Below are 15050 nucleotides of genomic sequence, written 5' to 3'. Positions count from 1 at the left end.
ATTAATATCTGAAGATAATCAAGGTGTTCTAATTTTTCTTTTATTGTTGATTTGAGATAGCAATTAATTAATTTTGTTCTGAGCACACCATCAAACTGTATTTGGCTTCTCTTATCCTGATGCCAAATCTTGTGCTTGGATTCACAGTTCCCATGGAGAATGTTGCAACAATTGCTGATTGTGCCAGTGTGATTGAAGGAGTCAGTCGGAGCCGAAATGCCTTGCTGAATGGGGACACTAAGAATTATGACTGGGATTCTGGCTACACATGTCACCAGCTAGGAAGTGGTGCAATTGTGGTTCAACTGGCACAACCATACATGATCGGGTCAATTCGGTAAGAAGATTCCTTCTCACTCATTCATTTTAAAACAGAAGACATACATGCAAATTGTATTTGGTAAAATGGTCCCAGTAACTTCACTGAAAAAACTCTATTCTTCTTTGTTCTAAATATTGAAAAGGGTGGGGAGTGGAAGTGGGGGATGACAATGAGATAAAGGGTGCTTATTTAGATTTTCTGATGGGGAGGTGCACCAAGAGTAGACTCATGGAGGACCTAAATGAAAGGCCTCTCCCTGGGTATGACTTTCCTCCTTCTCACATCTCAGTTTGTATTGACTATAGACTTACAGAATAACCTCAAGAGAGTTATATAGAACTTTAGTAAGTGACTTTACATATGAACTAGACAGATGTGAATATGAGATCTGGTTTTAAAAGATCTTAATGATCTTTGAATCTGGGTTTTTTGTTGCTGTTTCTGTTTTGTTTTAAGAGGAGAACTTTTACTTTGCTTGATTGATTGAATTAGGTATTTTTAAATGTGAGATTAATAACATCCCTCAGAATGTATACAGTCCACACATGGCTTAATGATGGGGATACTATGTATATACTTTATATATAAAAATTTGTCATTAGCCAGTTTTGTCGTTGTGTGACCATCAGAGAGTGTACTTACCCAAACTTAGATGGTATAAATACCTACTACACACCTAAGCTATGGTATGGCCTATTGCTCCTCAGCTACAAACCTGGGCAGCATGATACTGTATCAATTACTACAGGCAACTATAACAGTGATATTTGTATATGTAGACATATCTAAACACAGAATGAGTATAGTAAAAATATGATGTAAAAGATTATAAAGTGCTACCCCTGTGTAGGGCACTTACCATGAATGGAGCTTGGAAGACTGAACTTGCACTGGGCAATTCAGTGAGTGAGTGGTAAGAGTATGTAAAGGCCTAGGACATGACTGTACACCACTGTAGACTTTGTAAATACTGTAGTACACTTAGGCTGCACTATATATTTTAAAAACAAAGTAATTGTGCTAATGACATTACCCCATCACTAGGCACAGGAATTTTTCAGCTCCATTATACGTTATGAGACCATTGTTATATACACAGTCTGTCCTTGACTGAAACGTTGTTTCCAGAGAGCCACCTGGGTCTTGAGTAGGCTGTTTTTTTCTTTTCTTTTTTTTAATGAAGGCCGCAGAAGGGCTAATGTTAAAATGGAAAATGTAATGTATGTCTATCTTTCTATCTTAGCCTGCCTGGGGTAGAGGTGTTGGCAGGACATGACTGTCTTCCCCCCATAATGCTCCACTACATTTGCTTGTTGTTTCCTGTTCTCATTTTAAAGTCAGTGTGTAAAAAGAAAGAAATGGCACAAAAAATAAGGTAGTAGGATTCTAATAAGCAAGGGTTTATTGATGTTTAGGCTAATAACCACAGAGGTTGATGCTGTTTGCTGGTTCCCTGGGGTACCCTGAGGAGTTGATGCTGAATTTCTTGGAGAATTCAAGCTGTGAATTTCTTCATTTAAAATGTCAACCTCTTTTTATAAAGGACCACATCACAGGCAGAATACCATAGGCAACAAATGACAGAGAAGCACAGACAGCTCACTGTGCGCTTAGAAAGGGGAAGTAACAAGCTGCATCAGCTAGCCGTACAAATAAACTTCCGTCAAATAGCAAACAACATCCCACCATCCCTCTTCTCTGCTGTGTGCATGAACTAAAGTACTCATAAACTATCTAATAAACTCTTCTAGAATTTTTGTCATAGATGATGTGAAACTTAACAGTATATTTCCTATTAGAATCTATCCCTCTTTAAGTATCTGGAAAACAGTTGTCCTTCTTTTGTTTTCTGACACTTCTTATAGTCTCCACAATTTCTTGAAGATTACCAGTCGTGTCTCCGAGATTACATCTGCAATTTCTCTCAGCAGGCTTGGGGTGTAGCTCATTTGAGTCAGAAGACTTGAAATCATTGAAATTGACTAGATACTCTCTTTCACTTCACCTATCTGGGACTTCAGTTTTCTCTTTATTATGTTTGTTCTGCCATTTCTAATTTGAAGACCAGTCTTCTTGCCAGTAAAGATTGAAGCAAATAGGTGGCTTAGTAGCTCTGCCCAATCTCTTAATGTTCTCTGTATTCTATTCGCTTCCTGGTACCCCACACCTTTCTCCCCACTACTGCCACCATCTAATAGTGTTTTACATGTATCTCAAACCAAGATGTCTAAAATGGCATTCCCTTATCCTCCTCCCTGCTCAAGTCACCTCATGTCATGATTCCCTGATTCATTCAGTGGTGCCACCCAACTATCTATTGCCTGAGCAAGAAACATGGGAATCTAAATTCCTTCTTCTCCTTCACTTTCCCCTCTCATCTAGTCAGCAGTAAAGCTCTGTCAGTACAGCTAAATATCTCACACATCTTCTCTTCTCCATTCTGCTGCCATCACCATAGTTGCATCTTAGTACTTTCACTTCTCTACTTGTCGTCTAGACTTCCATCAACACCCCCCCATTCCCTGCCCACAGCCATCCTTTACACTGTTACCATGAATCTGATGTGGCCACACCTCTCCCTAAGGGGTTTCATGATGAGTATCTGCCCTTATGAGAAAGTTCAGGCTAATGCTTTTAAGAACAACCTGACTTACCTCTGTCTGTGCAGACCTGTGTCCTGTATCTCTCGGCCACCCAATCCTACACTGCTCCATGTTCTGTCACTGCCTGTCTACCTATTCAGAGTATTGCACACAAGTCCTGCCCTCTCTTACCCCCTGCCTTCACCTCTTAGAATATACTCTTCTCGTTGCTTGCATCCCTCATAACCTCCTAATTACCCCCTTTTTTTTAACCTAGCTCCTTCTTATTCCCACTTCAAGGCTCCACTCCTTTGGGAATGCTTCTCTAACCATCCATCATCTCTTGGACTTATTGAGACATCACTCTTCAACGATCTCATATATTTTGTACATAATTCCCATCAGAGCATTTGTAGTGTAATTGTTTACTTGCTGCCTCCTCCCAGCCTCAGCTGATAATGTAAAAGCCTGTGCCAACTCAGAACAAGCTTCCCCTGATAGACTGAATGTGCTGATGATATAGTAAAGATAGAAGGGGAAATTACAGTGGGAAATCTAGAATTTTAGATCCAGCAGGAACCTCAGCAGGTTATTGCCAAGGTGACAACTCAAAGAGGTACAAATAGTGCCTTCATGTGGCAAGGCCATCTTGGCCTCTAACTCTGCCCAGAGACTTGGAGATGTTGAATCTGACTCCAGAAAAGAGTGTCATCAAGGCTTAAGGCGAGAAAGAATAGCACCCATTTCGGTTTTTTTAAATGTGTAATGAAGGTGGTTTCCCAAACAATTTTTCTTTCCTGAATCAAAGGGGGGATGATGAGCATGAACACAACCAAGGCAGAATTGTATATCTCAGCACAGTATGAAGCCTCCAACTTCTTTAAGCTCAGCTATTGTTTTTTCAGTAAGAAAATCCATGCAGTTGAAGCTCTGTATAACTGGCTGAGTGTTCAAAGAGACACGTCTCTGTGAAACTAACATTATGTTGTCAGGAACTGCATTTGCCTCTTCTGTGACATTATTAAGAGGAAAGGAAAAGAGATTTCTTAGCCACTGATGCCTGTGGACAGTGCTGGATATCTTGGCAGGCTGCAATTAGCAACAGCTGATGTGGCCAGATAGACATTTATTGATGGGAAACTAGATCAGTGGCACCTCTTCATGGGGATGGGTAATTGACCAATGACAGGTTCATTAGTCAGTGACATTTGACCACAGCTTCTATTGCTTGTGATGATTGACTTGCTTTCCTAGTCACCGTATCTGAAGAAGTCCAGTGATTCTGATCAACACCTAGAGGGAGAGTATTACAGAGTAGAGTGACTAACACTTTCCCCATCTTGGAGGAAGAAGATTTGGAAATCCTGGAAACTCTCTCTCTTACCTGAGGTGGGGCCCAGTCACATGGTATATTTGCTTTAAACAGTCAGGTTTCTTTATATATGATGACTACAAAGGCAGAAGGTTTTAAACATGAATTATCTTGATCACTGCGTTCATTATTTGCGAATAAGGATTTTTTTGTTTGACTGTTTTCATCCGCAAAACCACTTATTCCTTTCCTGAGGTTTACCCTGTAGCTGGGTAGGTAAGCTTTCTGGACAGAAAATGCTTGGGCCTAACCATAGTCAGCAGGAGTCTAATCCCCCTACTTAGGTACCAATACCCTCTGGTGGTATACTGGAGAAGGTGGACTCAAAATATGACCTCTGACTATCTCTCTAATTATTTCCCCATTTTCTTTCAATCGTTCAACAAAATTTTCTAAACTTTTTTTATTGTGCTCCAGGTACTGTTGCAGGCACCAGGGATATGACATTGAATATACAATCTAAGCATTGGTGCTCTCGTAGAACTGATGTTCTAGTGGAGACTGGGGGAGCTAAACAATAAACAGATGCTATTTTTAATACGTCAAATATTTAGAAGTGCTGTAGGGAAATCATAAGGGAGAACCTGGGATGGAGACACAGTGCAGTTTCAGATTAGGTGGTCATGGAAGACGTCCTGAGAAGCATGAAGGATGGGAAGAGCAAGCCGTCTGGGGATCCTGGGGATAAGCATCACAGGCAGAGAGCACAAGGCCCTGGAGTGGGAGCAGGCCAGGCAGGCCGCAGGGGCAACCAGGAGGCCAGTGTGCCTGGAGCAGAGGCAGGGAGGGGAGAGCAAGAAGCAAGGCGAGGTGGGAGTTAACTTTGAGAAGTGACAGGCTTGAGATGTTTTGTTCCTTTTTCTATACTCAACGCCAATTCCCAGAACTATCCCAACAGCCACCACCACCTCTGCCATTCCAGTGTTTTATCAGCAGCATTGGAAGAGAGAGGGGCTAGGAATGGGAGGCTCTCCTGCCTCTAGAAGTCTACTTTCCTGCTCCTGATCTGCCTTGATCCAATCAGCTCTGGGAAAAGGAATTGCAGGAGGCATCCTAGTTCTTAACATTGACTAGGAAACTATGTTCTCCAACCTTTGCATTTCTTTATCTTTCCCAAGGCAGCATAACTGGGAAATAAAAGAGTTTGTCCTTGTTGTTGCCAGGTTTACAAGAACAACAAAAGTTACTCATTTTATTTTAAAGAAAAAGAAAAATTACCTGGAATGTGCCTTAAAAGTGGATAATTGAGTAGCAATTAAATCATTTTCATGCCATCTTAAAAACATAAAAATTTAAATAACAGGAAATCTTCAGAGGCCTGACCACATAAAAAGACCAAAGTAGAGTCATAATAACTAACCAAATCTATCTAATGTCTTAGTTTATAGTCCCTTTGTCGCCTTAGTTTAAGACATTATCTTTCTACTTGCTAATCATGATATCCTTTTTGGTGTTTTCAGGCTAGTATGAGAAATCAAATATGCTGGGTTTTAAGTATACCTATCACCCAGTCTTTTTCAGCTAATAAATGACTTTGCTGAAACTCTAATTATAAGATAGTCACTTAAATTAAGAATTTTTACATTGGCTTGAAACTGATGGTTTTTATAATTGATATGTGCAATAGTGTAACTAAAATGCCTGTAATGCTTTAAATAACAAACCTAATTGTAAAGAAATAGACTGTCCAAAGATGAGACCGTGCAGATAAATAGATGCAGCTAAATAAACCCATTGTCTCTCTGTGTGTTATGAGTATTAAGGAGTTAATGACACAAAAATTGTTTGCCTTCCTCAGTGGGGAAATATATAAATGCAATATGTTAGGACAAAATGGGTCTAGCCCAAAGTATATTCTTTTTTATTTTAAATATGTGTGCCTGAGCCCGTGGTTTCGAGACCAGTGTGGGCAACTTGGTGAGACCTAGCAATAAATAAAAAATTAGCTGGGTATGGTAGCGTGTGCCTGTAGTTCTGGCTACTTGGAAAGTTGAGGCAGAAGGATCGCCAGTACCCAGCAGGTCGATACTGGTGTGGCCGTGAATGTGTCACTGCACTCCTGCCTAGGCGACAGGGTAAGATTCCAAGTCAAAAAAAAAAGATGTGGGGTACAAGTCAGGATTAGGTATACAAGTGGACATTGTACAGGTAAAGTTTGGACCTCCCTTTGGTTCCCACTTTGCCTGGTTTGAAATCAGGTACCTTTATTGATGTTGTGTAAAGTATGTTCTTGATGGGTATTCATAATCTCTTTAGTGTATGGGGATGAAACTCTTTTTTCTTTTGCAGTAGGAAAAAAAATAATACAATTTATAAGTTAATCTGGTTCAGAATGTCTGAAAGGCAAATTAGTTTATATGTTTTACAGTTATTAAACAAGGATAAAGAGACGTAATAGCAAATTGACCCTTTAAAAAAGAAAGAATTACATATACCACTGTCGTCCTCATTCATCTGACATATGTTTCTTTCTCTGTGAACTGTCAAGCCCTGCCTGGTCCAACTGCCCTTTCACTGTTGTGTGGCTACAACCAACTCTAGATCATCTATTCAGTTTGGAAATTACCAAGACCTATTTTTCCTTCTTCCTACTGTTTACCACACTGCCAAACTATTACTCATCCACTTCCCTCCCAAAGGATAGGCACAGAAAAGGAGAGGAATCACAAAACATTCCATTTTTTTCCTACTTACTAGCTCCAAATGAAAGCTTAGTTGAAAAAGGTAGGGAGAGAAATTGGAGGTAATGACTCAAATAATGTTTTGTAATTATTTGAGTGTGTTCTACATCTGTGCTGCCCTCAATATCTAGTAGGACCACAGATAATCTCAAATTGAAGACAGTGATTTTTTAATGTTGCGATGAACCTGAGTCTTTGCAGCAGTTTCCAAGTGGTTAGTATGGTTCTCTGTGCTGTGAGTACTCAATAAATGCTCATTGACTAAACTGACAACATAGTATGTTAGTGCAACTAAAGGGAGTTCTATCTATCAACTAAATTGGATATCATATTTGCTCAGTGTGTCTGATTTAAGTGTATGTGAGGAAACTGCTAAAGATCTGGCATCTCTAGTAAATGACTGAGATTAAGCTCTAGTGTTAGGCACTAACATTAACACAGGTAAGAATGTTTGCCTCACTTGTTCCATACTGCTTCCTTTCATTCTGTCTGAGTGCTGCACAGGCAAGCAGTACATTTATTTACATTAAGACACCCTTCTTTGCAACCTAGAGAGCTAGAAATTTCCTTTTTATAGTCTGAAGAATACAACAAACATCCAAATATATGGCTCTTGCAGCTTGGATTAAGATTGCCTATAATTCTAGTTGAAATTGGAAAGATATTTTGCAAAATTTGCTTTATCTCAGTCATGCTGAGTGTCATCTGTCATAGCCCTGAACCGAGGAATTCTTTGTCTCGCTGATACATGATTTATTACTAAGTGTTGTTTCTCTCTGAGCCTATCTGCATCATACTAAAGTCTTCGCTTATCACCTCAGACCTCAGAGCTCTGCTTCCCAGAAAAATCATAGAATAAAGAATTAGTCTGTGGTTCCCAGTGGATGCTGGCGTCTGAACTGTGCGAATGCTTAGCAGGCCGGGAGTCCTGGAGCCTGAAAACAGATAGCAGAGTTCGAGGACATGGTAAATATGCCTCAGCCGGTTTCATCCTAGAGGCATTTCAAGACCAGAAAGTATTGCCATGGCAACTAACTTGTATGTTAAAAATACGGGAGGGGCGCTAGAATTCAGATGTTCTTTGGAAAAGCAGGAAAGGTTAAATGCAAAAAAAAAAAAAAATGTGTTTGTGAGTATGTGTCTATGATTTACCTTACATGTCAACCATTCATCTCTCCTGAGTGATTGGAGAACTTGACAACTAGTCATCATAAAATATAGCTAGATACATGAAAAGAAGAATCCTTTCAAAGATTAACCCATCAAAAAGACATCTTTACAGAAGCTCTTAGCCCTATTGATCTAGTAGTTCATGGACAAATGTATGTTTAATAATTATCCAGAATTGTTGTTTAAGATCTCTCTAAAACAAATACACTAGTGATTTAAGCAATCATTTTAGAAACCAGAATCATTTACCTTGGAAGATCGAATGAGTAGAAAACATCAACCTCCTCCTTCTGTGGTTTTATCTCTGGCAGGTGTTTTACACACTGCTGTCCCAGGATAGGCCATACATGGTCACACATATGTGACTGCTCTCATGTGGGCTAACAGAAGCATAGGGCTATCAGCAAATTGACTAAAATTTCTACAAATATATCAATTTGCTTTAATATATCTTTTGAGTATTAAGTGAATAAAGCTATTCTGAAAACTGATGAAGGGGCCAAAGTAATTTAAGGTTACTCCCTGAATTCATCCAAAACAGTAATCTACTTTTGAAAATCTTCCTATTCCCAGGTACCCTTAAATCAGAGACTGTTTTCCAAGCAGCCCAGTTTTATCTCCATGTTAAGATGCTTTGGTGTGTCTTAACAACACTGCTTGGTAGCACCTGATATCAGTGTATCCCTCTCTCTCTTTTAAGCTTAGCCCCTTGTAACCTGGAAACCGCAGAGGCTCTTGACCAAAACATTCTTGCAGATCTAGTTAAGACCAAGCAGAAGCACTGAGATAAAGAAAAACTCTTCCACCTCTTCTTGCCTTTCCCCTCTGTCTACCTCCATTTCTGCATCATTTTGGGAAGAATGATTATGATGACATACTGGTTGGTGCCCCTCAAAGGACTCCTTTCAGCAACTTTCCTGGTCACTCAGGGGCTTAACTCTAGCTGAGGAATCATTTTTTTTCTGCTGTGTTGCCTTTTTCAACGATATATCAAATTCAATATAAGGGGTGTTAGTTACGTACATAAATGCAGAGCATGCTTTTACTTCTCCCTGGATTTTCTTTCCTTGCTGTCCTTAAGACCTTATGGTAAGCATCCTCTTTCTTCCTTTTACTTTATTGTGCCTGAAACCATGTCCCTCAATAATTATGGCATTACCTGCCTTGCCACATTATGCTTTTTCTGTAACTGAACACCAGCCAATACTGTTTAGACTTTCTCTATAGTTTAATATTTAGAAATGGCTGATGGTTCTTTTAGCTGCCCTGTCTTACAGTAGTTCTGGAATGTTAGCTGCTTATATCGTCTTCCTTTACAAGATAAAGAAACCAAAGTAGAATTTTAGTTTCTTCTCTTTCTCTCCAGCATGGGCATGACGACACACCTGGTGCTAACACTCCTGCTCCGAAGATTTTAATTTGATGCAGGATCCTACAGAGCCTCCTGTAGCTTCAAAAAGAAAATTACAGAGAGCATCACATTGGTTCAACCTACCCTTGTTTCCTAAGGCCATAAATTATAGAAACTTCCATTAAACTTTGCAACTAAGACTTGACAATGTATATTATTACTAGTGCTCATTTGCTCCAAAGGAGCTTGTATTTGACTGCAAATAACATAATCTTACTGAGAAAGACTTAAACATTTTCTTTAAGTTTTATTTTTGTTTTGGCTTGCTTTTATTTGTTTTAATCTCATATATCAAAAAGTGCACTGGGCGGTGGCTGCAAGTATTGGTTCTGTAAGTCAGTGAGCGCTGCAATTTTCTTGGGTCTTTTCCACGTGTATTTTTGCCCCAGAGAAACAAGATAGCTTTAACTACCACTGTGTTTAGGCAGGAAGAAGGAAAAGGACAAAGGCCCTACCAGCCAAGTCTGAACCTGTTTTGTTTTTTTTTTAAAGAGACGAGGTCTCACCAAGTTGCCCAGGCAGGTCTCGAACCCGCGGGTTCAGGCAATCCACTCACTTCAGCCTCCCAAGGCGCAGGATTGCAGGCTGAGCCACTGAGCCCGGCTCATCTGTCCTTTTTTATTAGGAAAAACCAGAACTTTATTTGAAGCCCTACCCACTTCAGTTGTAACTTCCACTTTACAATTATTAGATGGAACTGTGTCATCCAGTCAGCCCTAGCAAGATTGGCTAAGAAATTGAGGGTCATTGTAAAGGGGATGGCATACCTAGCCAAAAGTTCTGTCACAAAACCCTACCATTTGTTTAACATTTCACACCTACTTTAGAATTTTAACAAATCTCCATATTTCATGTGTTCTGTTTATTTATTTAATTAATTTTTTTAGAAAGCAGGATTTATTGAGAGGCTAGAAAAGCTCCCAGAGTGGGAGGGGACCCAAGGGGGTTGCCCTGTTTAATTATTTTTAACAGCTCTATTGAAATATAATTTTTTTAAATAAAGAACAGAAGTTTATTTAGTTTAAAGTTCTGGAGACTGGGAAATCTAAGTTTGGGCAGCCACATCCAATGAAGGCCTTCTTGCTCAGTATCTCATGGCAGAAGGGTGGAAGGGTAAGCCAGTATGAGTAAAAGAGAGAGACACCAGGGGCTAAACTAACTGTATAGCAACCTACTCTTGAGGTAACTAACCCGCTCCCAAGATAACAGTATTAATCCATCCACAAGGGCGTCACTGTCATCATCTAGTAGCCTCTTATTGGGCCCCACCTCCCCACATGGTTGCACTGAGGATTAAGTTTCCCGCACATGAACTTTGGGGAGACACATTCAAATCATAGCACTTCCCAACAACAGTAAGTTGACTATGCAGACAAACTAATGTTTACTTTGGGAAACACACAAACCATTATACTGGGGGGATGTGGTATAGGACAGAAAGTTTTGGTATGTTAAAATTATGATTAATAGATCTGAGAGCTCTTGTAGGAGCACTGACTAATAAAATGTCTGGATAAAGATTAGCTATAAAACAAAAAAAAAGGTGAACATGAACTCCTTCACCTGGTGCTGGAATATTAGAACTAGTTGGTATTGCCTAGAGTTTGCAATGTATTTAGGTCAAATAAAATAAAGTATAGTGCTGCTATTTTGATACATTATAAAGCTCTTTATTACCAGGAGGCATTACAGGCTAAACATAAAAAAGTTGTAGTAATAATTAATACCTACGAAATGGGTGGGAAGGGAGGCTAAGATGTTAGCCTTATCTTTGACACCATGTAGTACTGTCCCTTAAGTCTTAGTTGGTGAAATATAATTAATATGCCCTACAATTCACCCATTTGAAGTACATAATTGAGTGGAGGCTTTTTTCCATTTATTTTTGAAAGCTTCTCTTAGAGCCCACAGCTTCTAGACATATCTTAAATAATACTATAATTATTACATTTTATATTATTCTCAGCCTCTAGGTTGGGTATGGAGCTCATACCTGTAATCCCAGCATTTTGGGAAGCCAAGGCAGGAGGATTGTCTGAGCCCAGGAGTTTGAGCCCAGCCTAGGCAACATAGACCTTGTCTCTACAAAAAATAAAAAAATTAGCCCAATATGGTGGCGCACACCTGTAGTCCCAGCTACTCAGAAGGCTAAGGAAAGTAGATCCCTTCAGCCCTGGAGGTTGAGGCTGCATTGAGCCATGGTCGTGCGACTTCTTTCCAGCCTGGGTGACAGAGTGAGATCCCAACTCAAAAAAATAAATAATAATAATAATAAATACTATTCTCAGTTTCAAAAACATTCTTTAAATAAAAAGCCTGTGTCTGGTTACTGCACAATTTTGATCCAAAATGAGAGGCATTGCTGTTCTATCATATATATTTGATTTCTTAGTCATTAAATGTACTTGTTGAAAAAACTGTACATTTCTGTTGCCAACATTTACTATACTGGTTTTCTGTAATTGGTCTCCTGTGCTTGACCAGCATAGTGATTACTCACATACATAAAGAAATTTAAGAGGCAGGGCAAGATCCCTGATAACTTCTGACTGATCAAAAGGAGAATATATTGTATTTGGTTTGGTTTTACTATAATTAAGTATATTATATCATATCCAAATTCTTTTTTAAATGGTTAATCCATGGAATCTGTTAAACAGATGAATTTGGTTAACTAAAGCATCTGTTTAGCTAACCAGGTTATGGAGAGTTGACTATTCTATGTACATTCAGAATTTCAGTATCAGAAATTTCACTGCATATCTATATTGTAGTGGCAGATTTATTATGTCAAAAGTCCTGCTAGAAATAACATTTTCAGTCTTGAAGATCTGGAGTTTAGAAAGTTATGTCTGCCGGGCATGGTGGCTCATACCTGTAATCCCTGCACTTTGGGAGGAGGAGGTGAGAGGATTGCCTGCAGGGTTTGAGACCACCCTGGATAACATGGCAAGACCTCATCTCTACAATAAATCAAAAAATTAGTCAGGCGTGGTGGCATGTGCCTATAGTTCCAGCTACTTGGAAGGCTGAGGCAGAAGTTGCCTGAGCCCAGCAGGTTGAGGCTGCGGTGGTTGTGAGCGTGCCACTGCACTCCGCCCAGAAAACAGAGTGAGTCTCCAGCTAAAAAAAAAAAAAAAAAAAAAAAAGGCATGCCTACCCTGGAATGAAATGATACCTAACAAACTCTCCAATTTTTAAAGGGGACATGGACAATGACTGTCATACTACCTTCAGGCTTTCCCCCGCTCTACTTTCTTCGATAATGTGGTGGGTTTTTGGGAGGATTATATTGAACATTTCTGGCTTTAAGGACATTTAAAACAAGAAGTACAGTCAGTGGTAGGGTGATCACAGCCATACTACAATTTTAAATCTTGGAAGAAGTAGTTCAACTACCTTCTGCTTTTCCTTCCACCATTTTCTTTGTGCCTTCTCCTGTATCCATCTTCACTCCTCCCTAAAATTGTGGCCATGAAGATGTGATCAGATTGGTCAGTTTGCAGGACTGAGTAGGCCCCAGTTCAGTAAAATCACTTATTGTATCTTTTGTCTCCCATTGAGCCCTAAGTAGCATGGCTAGGACTGTGACTGACGATGGAGGTCCTGCCTTCCCTCATTGTGCCTACCGCTCCCCTGTCTCTCCTCACTCTTCTGTTCTCACAACAAAGTGGTAAGTAGACCCATCCTTTTCAGCCCTTGGATACTCTTACTTCCTCTTTCTTGTAAGCTTAAGATTAATGCTTCAGCTCAGGGACAACTCAGTTCTAGGCACTGGGGGACAAGCTCCCCCATCCCAATATTTACTCTGATTCTCTGATACAGTAGTTCTCCCTTATTTGTGATTTTGCTTTCCATGGTTTCAGTTACCTGTAGTCAACTGTGGTACAAAATATTACATGGGAAGTTCCAGAAATAAACAATTCTTAAGTTTTTTAATTGTATGCCGCTATGAGTAGTATAGTATTAACACCAGTCTGCCTCATCCTACCTAGGACGTGAACATCCCTTTGTCTAGCATATCCAGCTAGACAGGAGAGTAAGCTACCCTCCCCTTAATCACTTAGTAGCCATCTCAATTATCAGAACAAAAAACATAGTTTACAATATATGGGTTCTGCCCTGTCCATGGATTCAGGCATCCACTGATGGTCTTGGAATGTATCCCCCGTGGATAAAAGGAGACTACTGTACTAGAAAGTGCAATTGGATTGATCGTTCCTTAAATTATAGTGGTAAGAACCAATAATAGGTTTTGAGTGTTGAAGAGGGACAGAGAAGACCTCCTGGCTTGCTTTGGTTTGGAGCCGTTCAGGCATAGCCAATGTGAGATTAGGGAGTGCTCCATATAGGGAGTGCTCAGTCATAATCAGTTTGGGAATAGGGAATATGCCATGTCCTGTGCCCTTTGCATTAGGGTTTGGGGACAAAAATTGTACTAGCAATAAAAAGTATCTATTTGTTTTTTTCTTATTTGCTAGAACTTTATCATATACTTAACTCAAGAACCTTGTATGAAGGGGTGGTTGGGGTCTAAATGATAGATCTTGCTCCTAAGTCCCTTAGGCATATACCATTTAGTTGTTGTCTGATATTCAATGCAAACCATTTTTCATTTATTTTCCTGGTATCTGTATGTATTTCTTCTCTGAGATTAAAAAATAACAGAGCCCATATAATCAAGTACTGTCTTTATTAGAAAGTTCATAGTAACCTTGTTGGGAATAAATAAACCATTCTCTATAGAGAATTGTTAAAGAATTTGTAATAACCAGACAAATAATATCTTGTTGGTAACAGCCTTCCTAGTAAAATAGGAAAATGGCTGTCATGATTGTGTTCACTATAGTGAGATTTTAGCTATATATGTTAGTCTTAGTGACAAGTAGAAAATTCATGGAGTTTAGTTGGATCTATTTGGGGAGATCATGTTAAACAGAGTCTTCCATTTAAAATTAGTATCATTAGACATCTTAAATAAGTAGTTCTGTTAAAACACCAAGTACTATAAGGTTTTATTGTTCTGTGGTCATAGACTGCACTGGCCAGCTATCTTGTAAAATGATTTTTTATAATCACAATAGAGCTGGCAACAGGATAAATCTGTAGAAATCTGTTTTTTTCCTAGTGGCCAATGAACAACTTAACACTGTTTACTTAATTGGTATGGTTTAGTCTGTAGGGTCATCTTCCTCTGTAACTGATATATTATTATTTTACTGCTGTCATATTAACTGCCTTATAAATCACTGTATAACTTGTTTTTCAACATATTGTTTATTGACTTTAAATGTCTATAATTCTTCACCCTACACTACTACGTCTATTCCCTTTAGTAGGGATCTGGAGGGTGGTAGTCAATGACTAACCTGTTTGAACATCTTCAGTTTGAGAATGTAGCTCCTGGGCACTTTATCCGTTAAGGGAGTAAAGAGCATTTAGGAATGTTTTTCATTTTTAATTGGAGCTGTTTTTGTTTTTTGGTTCCATTTTCTTTCTGGTTCTTTTACTC

At 39.2% G+C, this 15050-nt stretch overlaps 1 protein-coding gene across 1 annotated transcript in view; it reads left to right on the top strand.

Moving 5' to 3' along the window:
• BTBD9 (BTB domain containing 9) overlaps positions 1–15050 on the top strand; it is a 183250-nt gene that overhangs the window by 69951 nt on the left and 98249 nt on the right. The window contains exon 3 of the mRNA XM_021716591.1: positions 148–337. Coding sequence (XP_021572266.1) covers positions 148–337 — 190 coding nt within the window. The remainder of the gene's footprint in view (positions 1–147; positions 338–15050) is intronic.

Source organism: Carlito syrichta, unplaced genomic scaffold (genome assembly GCF_000164805.1).
Source record: "Carlito syrichta isolate Samal-C Ts95f unplaced genomic scaffold, Tarsius_syrichta-2.0.1 Scaffold308847, whole genome shotgun sequence".
Taxonomy (NCBI): Eukaryota; Metazoa; Chordata; class Mammalia; order Primates; family Tarsiidae; genus Carlito; species Carlito syrichta.
This window is presented reverse-complemented; position numbering and strand designations above follow the sequence as displayed.